The 8,815-nt window shown below is 45.1% G+C and overlaps 1 protein-coding gene across 1 annotated transcript in view; it reads right to left on the reverse strand.

The window, feature by feature from the left end:
* Positions 1-5,964, reverse strand: part of LOC146009761 (alpha-2-macroglobulin-like protein 1) — a 49,024-nt gene extending 43,060 nt beyond the window's left edge. The window contains exons 1-4 of the mRNA XM_083150222.1: positions 5,923-5,964; positions 5,356-5,376; positions 3,828-3,981; positions 2,152-2,232 (exon numbers count right to left, since the gene is read on the reverse strand). Coding sequence (XP_083006348.1) covers positions 2,152-2,232; positions 3,828-3,981; positions 5,356-5,376; positions 5,923-5,964 — 298 coding nt within the window. The remainder of the gene's footprint in view (positions 1-2,151; positions 2,233-3,827; positions 3,982-5,355; positions 5,377-5,922) is intronic.
* Between the last annotated feature and the right edge of the window lie 2,851 nt (positions 5,965-8,815).

Consider the following 8,815-nt stretch of genomic DNA (forward strand, 5'->3'; position numbering starts at 1 on the left):
CTAAAGGGCAAAGGAGAATGAAGAGAATAGTGTGGCGATCGGTATGTGGGGCGATTCGGGTGAGTCTGCAGTCTGAGGGCGCTCTAGTTAGTGTAAAGGCAATGGACAACTGTCTGTAAAAGATGCCGTTACTCAATTCAAAGGACGCGTCATGAGGTAGCCTATAGCAAACAGCATTGTAAGCAGCTACATATAATCACATTTGTCTTCTATTGGTAGCTGGGTGCTAGGAAGCTATTTATTAAACAACACATGAAGCAGTGGGCACCGCTCCCGCATGCTGCCCATTTTCTAGTGAAGTGGGCAGCACAGGGAGCTTACCAGCAGTCCGGCAAGGGGGCTAAGGATGGGATTCTATGCTAATCGCCTTAATTTTAGCCCCACCTCTATGCAAATTTGATCAAATCGCTGCATTTTCTGCATATGGGTGTGTGCTCATACATTAAGATATATGTATTATGGCAGGGACAACATACTTCCACATGAAGGTAATGTGGAAGATCCAGCCTAGAACAGGAGCAGCAGCAGTGCTAGAGACATCCAGTCCGGGTTTTCTTTTAGCTGTGTTGTGAATCCCTGTCTGTTGATTAACAGCACCTGTTACTTACACTTATATGTTTGTCCAGAGCAGGGGGTCATTGCTCCCAAAGCCTAAAAGCGGCTGGGTGATAGCTGGGGAACGTTGGGATTACGTTAGTTGTTTTCTGGAGTGTATCCGTACTGTGAAACCTGTGGAAAACCTGCTAACTGAGGAATTGGCATGCTGTTCATAATTACCGACTTTTAAAGTTGCCTCTCCGGAGAAGCCTGTGCTTCGGAGAAGCAATGCTGCATGTTGGGGGGTGGGAAAAAGGTTAATGTCACAAAGCCCAGCCCCCAATCCACACAAACTGCGATCCACAGGGAGGGGGTAGGGCTAAAATGATGCAAAAAAATGCAATTTGCATAATTTTAGTTCCGCCCCCTCCCCGCGGACCCACAAATTCCGGAATTTGTTTCAGCAGCTCTAGAGAGCATGCAGGAGACTTGCCCACCTTCTCGGGTGGGCTGGATGGTGCACCAGATTTTCAGGAGCCTCCCCGCCATTCCGGGAGGGTAGGCAAGTATGATACTGTTATGCTGCTTTCAGACCGCATCTCTGGCTTTGACCCTGTATTTGGAAACGTTTCCAAAAACGGGTCTGCCAGATAAAACCCCTTTCACACCGCAGCACTTAAACGGTATATTACCATTTAAGTGCCGATTTTTTGACACTGGCAGACCCGTTTTTGGAAACTTTCCAAATACAGGGCCAAAGCCAGTGCAGCCTTCAGCCCTCCCCTCCGTGCAGCTCCCCCCTCGCGCGTGTCGACCGAGAGCGTGTCGACGCCCCCGCGCATGTCGACGCCCCCCCCCGTGTCGACTTACCCCGTGCCGGTACCTCCGTTGTGGATCCCGGCACTGCAGCTCAGTATGCTCGGAAAGCACTTATGAAAAAAGTGTCTTCCAGAAAATGGCTGCCCCATAGGAAACCCTGTTTAAAAAAAACTGTCTTTCGTATGGGGGCAGCCATTTTCTGAAAGACACTTTTTTCATAAGTGCTTTCCGAGCATACTGAGCTGCAGTGCCGGGAACCACAACGGAGATACCGTCACGGGGTAAGTCGACACGGGGGGGGGGGGGGCGCCGACACGCGCGCGGGGGGTGTCGACGCGCGCGCGGGGAGGGGGCTCCAGTGCTGTGAATACTTAATGAGCGCTCATTAAGTATTCACTGTGCTGAATTTAGGACCCAGCTCATTGGCTGGGTCCTAAATACCGTTTCAGAACCGATTTTCAGCCTAAAATACCGGTTCTGAAACGGGTAGGACCCTGCATTTTAACCGGTTAGAAAAAACGTTTTTTTCTAACCGGTTAAGTGGTCCTGCACCTTTCAGACCGCACACATTACCGTTTTAAAACGGTAAAAAAACGGCAATATACCGTTTTAAAAGTGCGGTCTGAAAGGGGCATTACCTTGTATGCTGTCAACCTGATACACATAAAGAACACACCTTTACTGCTATCCAGTCTACAGTATGTGATTCCTTGATAATATATATTTTGGGGGAAGTTGTACAAGTAAGATAATTGCAGGGTACAAGTAAAAAGAAAGAAAAAAATATCTACCTGCCGCATGTTTTTATTAGAATGCTCCTATCCAAGATGCTGACCACTGAAGGAAGGTTAATGACAACTTCAAAGTTTGGCACCACTGAAAAATGGAAAAATAGTTGTAATCATTGTCCATGGAAAAACACACAAGACCTACACCAACTAGGTCGACAAGCATTGGGTTGACACCAGTAGGTCGACAGGCAGCAAGGTCATCATAGGTTTAGGTCGATATGGATCAAGGTTGACATGGGTTAAGGTTGACACAAGCATTAGGTCGACAGTCAAAAGGTCGACATGGGGTTTTTCACTGTTTTTTGAGCCGGCAGGCGGTATTTCATGCCCAACCGAATCAGGATACTAATAATGGGATACACTGACTAGACAACACAAAGAAAAACTAGGCTCTGCACATAAACTAGTGCATGCAACCTCGCAGACAAGGACTGAACGCAGGATTTGTGGCCTTTACTGCTATAATGCGACTCCGTCACAATAAACCAAACAAGAACTATAACCATGGTATTGCGTATAGGCCGCTAGACCAATGTCTCTGGCATCTGCCATGAGACAAACAAACAAGAAACACAAAGACAAGTTAGCATGTGGTTAGGCCTGCACCATAACCACCTCTGTGACTCTGTCTCCGTGAGAATACCAATGCGGATAGTAATGAAACAATGTGTGGGGAAGCCGCTGGTACTCATAAACTGGATGCAATGGTTCTCTTACACAGGCAGGATCTCACAGGATACTGTACATTGCAGGTATGCCTACTAGAATACTCAGGCACAGGCTGGAGCAATCTTAGGACACAGCTGCTGCACTGAGGTTCTAGATCCACAGGCTGGAATACACTGGACTCTGGAATAGTCTCAAACTGTGTACACACGGGGGCGATAGGGGCTGAAATCGCTGGAAATATGGTCGCTGGCGACCATATTGCCAGTGATGGGAGTGTCCCCCGGCAATAAATCGCCGGGTGCGCACTCCCGTTTTCAGCCCCGTTCTAATAGCTGGTCACAGGAGCTTGCTCCTGCGACCAGCTGATTACCTCTGCTGCTCCCCCGGCAGAGGTTTACTTTCATCAGCGACCATCTCTGGTCGCTGATGAAAAGGAGAAACTGAGCAATATATTGCTCAGCAATATATTGCTAGCAATTTATTGCTGAGCAATATATCTCCCCCCGTGTGTACGCACCAGGAGTTTGCTAGGAATCTCTGAGAATTTCCATACCTCCCAACATGACCCTCTCCAGGAGGGACACAATGCTCTGTTTCTGGACTTTCCTGGTAATGTATGATTGCCGTCACCTGTTTAAAACAGGTTAATGGTGAAGAAAGGTGTTTCATCACAGGTGGTGGCAATCATAAATCAAGAGAGAAGTCCTGGAAAAGAGCATTCTGTCCCTCCTGGAGAGGGTCATGTTGGGAGGTATGAATTTCTGTGACAATATAAATAACCAGGGACAAAGGATAACATAAGCAAATAATGCCTATGATATCCCTATAAACCCAAATTGGGTTTGCATAGAACTCCTCCCACTGTATATAACCACTGATTGTTTTCCAGTGAGGATCGAGGGTAAATAATGTATTTGCCCTGGGCCCACTAGTGGTCTTTACGCTCTTGATTTTCAGCTGCCCTGTTGTCTAGTTTGTGTATAACATAGAAATAAGTAACAATGTACTCACCATATTCTGACACATGGAAAAGCTGCTGGGCGTTGGGAGAGATGATTGTGTAAGCTCCTAGTTGTGCCTCGGCATCAAGGGAGAGAGAAAGGTCTATGATGCCTTGCTGGGGGGTAAGGTTTATCCACTGTCTAATACGATTCTTGTTAGGATCCTTGGGAGACAAGATAAACAAGCACAAACACACAAGGATCTGGCTCCGCTTAGGATGAACAACTGCTTAATTATATTACACATCATTCTCAATTAACTTTCAATGTTCATAAGGATATGCAATTTATGTAACCCAAGTTTAGATTCCCTTCCTAAATGGACCATCCTTCAGGTTTTTTTTTATGAAGGAACATTATTCAATGCCTAACTAATACCCCTTTTACACCATAGGAGGGTTGTCTACTTTTTTTTCCGGGGGGGGGGGGGGGGGGGGCAACACTGTCCTAGGCAGAGAAAGCAGTGCAGGGAAGGGCCAGTACGACTAGGGATCATCTGCTTGTGTCCGATGAATGGCTAATCTGATCACTGTGAAAAAAAAAATAGTTTCGTACCTCCCCAGAGACAGTGTGCTTTGGTACGGGCTATCAGTCACCTAGACTGTGGTGCACCACACTTCTGATGAAGGACATTCAGTCCGAAATGCATTGTGTGGTGTATGCTGTTTATTCTTGCCTGGCTGGACGCGCACCCCCATACCCCTGGTGGACTAAAGGGGACTTCTAATACCAGTATATTTATATTACAACAGAGGTAATTGCATATGTGAGTGCATATGCGATAAGTTTAAATGCGGTAGTCGGCGGAGAATGTTAGAACATCCTGCCCAATAAGCAGCCAAATTGCATGTATTTGACAGCAGGTCCAATGCAATGCATGTGAGTCAGAGCTGCTGCAGAAGCAATCTGCAACATCAAAGCCAAGCCAGGAAGGCTTGGCTGGGATCGCACGCTTACGCGCCCTGTTCTGATGGAGCCTGCCACCTCCCCACCGCTCACCCATAGCTGCCTGCACCCCGCACTAACCCTGCCCGTCTCCCTGAAGCGGAGACAGGCAGGGATTCCGCTCCCTGTCACCGTGTGAAGGGGACGCGTTTGTGTGTGAGACACTCGTGCGTCCCCGTCAGATGCAGCGCCTCTCCACCAGCCTGAACCAGCTCAGGGAATCTGACATCTGTATCGTATGCAAAGGACCACACACGATATATCACATGCGATCATGCCGCACAGGAAGGTACCGGGCACCTCAAGGGGGGATCGCGGGCGACTTCTGAGGGGTAAAGTCGCCCTAGTGTATGGCCAGCTTTACAGAGGCTGAAGCTCAGCAACTGGAACCACTTCTGCCACAGGGGATCACCAGGAGTCCTAAGAGACTTGAAGTTACAAAAGAATAGATGTCAGAGAAAGATTTAAATAGGGATCTCTAGCAGTTGATTGGCTTTTTATTCACCATAATTATATTGGCCCCACTGGGGTAGGGTAGAAGAGGGCTCAATTATCTCTCTTATGTTACACATCTAGCAGTACCATTTACTCACCTGTATCTCCACCAGGGGGCACTGCAGAAAAAAAAAGGACAAAATTATGGAAGTTAAAATTTAAATGAAAACTAGAATGCTCTTCATGGGCTCATACTATGCCAGATTCCATAGCGTAATTTGAATGAAATCAGTCTGCACATTTTCACAGTGTGATACAGATAGTGGGAGTACAGTAAATATCTAGTCACTCAGCTGCAACCAAAGCAGATCTGCAATGCTAAGCATGTATAAAAGCTAGTAGGACAGATACAGAGAATGCGTGATTCCCGACACATCTCCAGATGCATTCAGTTCTGCATAGGGGTGGAAGTGCACTATATTTAAATGTGCTCTTTTTTGGGGATAACACCACATCAGTATTTTTTTCCTTGAGATTCTTCCTCCAGCCCAGGGTACAGCAAAAAAAAAAGTGCAGGGTTTTTCAGAAAGAGAAGTGGGGAAATTATTATTAGAAATGTTCTGAATCTATGTAAATGGGAAGGTTCTTTATAGCAGTAATGCATTGCAGCATTTGTCTGTGCCCTCCAAGCTCATGGTAGATCCCAGTGAAACAAGTAAACTTACAATGTCATTGATAGTGAGGAAGTCTCTGTCAAAGATCACCATTCGGATCCCCACTGAGGAAAATTAGAAACGGGATTATTTTTAAACAAGAATGAGACAATCAAGTAATAACTGCATTATCTATGACAAAATATATAGTTAGGTATGTGAATCTTATTTTCTTTATTGACAAAAACAGTTTACATATATACAGATCAGACAATGAGTAATGGGAAAATACCACTCACTAAAGTAAATAAAGATACCTCTTTCTGCTGCCTGTCCTGACCACAGCAATGTTACTGGCTACCCATTTTCTGTTGCCTGTCCTGACCATAGCTATGTTGGTGGATACCAGCTATCTGCTGCCTGTCCTGACCATAGCTATGCTACCGGATACCTGCTATCTGCTGCCTGTCCTGACCATAGCTACTGTATGTTACTGGATGCCAGCTATCCGCTGCCTGTTCTGACCATAGCTATGCTACCGGATACCTGCTATCTGCTGCCTGTCCTGACCATAGCTACTGTATGTTACTGGATGCCAGCTATCCGCTGCCTGTTCTGACCATAGCTACTGTATGTTACTGGATACCAGCTATCTGCTGCCTTTCATGACCATAGCTATGTTACTGGATGCCAGCTATCCGCTGCCTGTCCTGACCATACCTATGTTACTGGATGCCAGCTATCTGCTGCCTGTCCTGACCATAGCTATGTTACTGGATACCAGCTATCTGCTGCCTTTCATGACCATAGCTATGTTACTGGATGCCAGCTATCCGCTGCCTGTCCTGACCATAGCTATGTTACTGGATACCAGCTATCTGCTGCCTTTCATGACCATAGCTATGTTACTGGATGCCAACTATCCGCTGCCTGTCCTGACCATAGCTATGTTACTGGATGCCAGCTATCTGCTGCCTTTCATGACCATAGCTATGTTACTGGATGCCAGCTATCTGCTGCCTTTCATGACCATAGCTATGTTACTGGATGCCAGCTATCCGCTGCCTGTCCTGACCATAGCTAGTTTACAGGATCCAAGCTATCTGCTACCTGTCCAGGTCATAGCTATGGTAATGAATAACAGCTATTTGCTGCCTGTCCTGACCATAGCTATGTTACAGGATACCAGCTATCTGCTGCCTGTCCTGACCATAGCTATGTTACTGGATGCCAGCTATCCTCTGCCTGTCCTGACCATAGCTAGTTTACAGGATCCAAGCTATCTGCTACCTGTCCAGGTCATAGCTATGGTAATGGATAACAGCTATTTGCTGCCTGTCCTTACCATAGCTATGTTACTGGATGCCAGCTATCTGCTACCCGTCCGAACCATAGCTATGCTACTGGATACCAGCCATCTGCTGCCTGTCCTGACCATAGCTATGTTAATTGATACCAGCTATCTGGTAGTTGTGCTTCATCTTGAAGGTGTCAGTGCCACAACAGTGTTGAAATTTTTTCTTTGTGGGAGGTGACAATGTGTTTAATATTTGTTTATTGTGTGACAATGCAATAATGAGACATATTATGTCCACTACTCACCAGTCTCGCCCTGCCTGTAGATGGGTTTGTCAGTTTGTATGAGAGTGAAAGAACCCACATTGCGTACCAGAATATTTTTGCTCTCTGATATTTGCGTGTTTGGTCCAATAAGAGAAATATGAACAGACACGACTTCTTCTGTGCCCCCTTCTGGAGGAAGTGTCTACACAAAAGACAACATTGAGAATAGATGTATTGCAATATACATTTGTGACAAGTACGGTACATATAAACCAGAACTTGTTAGTGCCCTCTATTTCATATCTATAAACATTTGTAATTGTGGCAAATTATTTATTTTGGTTAAATGTAAGTTAATACAGAAGGAAATTTCATTGGCCTCCTATATAACTTCCAATTCTTTTCTCTATAATAGCCTGACCTAGTAAGGCTAGCCCAATCATATTTATTTAGTAAACTTGCAAACCCGTAGCATATCTTCCAACTGTGGACAGTGGAAACATGGGTACTGTCACGCCTGCAGCCAAAAAGGGGGTGGGTCCCTGGGTGGAGGGGGCATAGATAGCATCATGGCACAACCCCCATTATCATCATTTTGGGCACTTGGCATCTATTTACTGGTCCCCGGCTGCTTTGTAGAGCGGTGGTGATCATGGGCTGGAGACCTTCTACCCATTGTGGTGATATGCGATTTCTTTATGTTTTATTGTGAGTGTATTTACATAATACATTTTTATGGTATAAAGGTGGAACTGCACTATGTTTCTTTACTTTGAGTTCCCCAGAGTTGATGACGTATGAACGTAAAGGAGAAACCTAAGGAACATTATTGGTCCTATTAAAAGGATCTCAAAGCTGTTTGTTCTTAACTAAAAGTGAGTGCATCCAGAGGAATAGAACATTGTGTACCTTGTACAAACAATATTTTGCACCATGTTGTTTTATATTTGAGTTTCAGAAAAAATCTAGAACATATCAATCACCAAGCAGTGTATTCCAAAAACAAGGAAAGTACTGTCTGTCTAGAGAGGTGGTGGGATAACTATTGGCAGCGCCAATATAACACACAAATCTTGGCAGAGTGGGTGCGGCAACCAGACATCAGAGCAGGTCTGCGGCTGTATAGCAGAGTTGGTGTAGGGGCTGTCTACTTACCTGTGTGTGTCATTTTTTTTCAACTCTTAAATAACTGAAATCAAAACATGGTGGCAGCATCACTAGGCACGTTTATAATGTGTTTGGGAATAAATACGGCCCTTATCTGCTTATTGATAACGCATTTATATAACACACACACACATATATATATATATATATATATATATATATATATATATATATATATATATATATATATATATATAGCAACAAGTCCGTTTTTTTAGGCCAGAGAGGGCACTCA

The sequence above is a fragment of the Crinia signifera genome, chromosome 6 (assembly GCF_055691185.1).
Source record: "Crinia signifera chromosome 6, ASM5569118v1, whole genome shotgun sequence".
In the NCBI taxonomy this organism is placed as follows: Eukaryota; Metazoa; Chordata; class Amphibia; order Anura; family Myobatrachidae; genus Crinia; species Crinia signifera.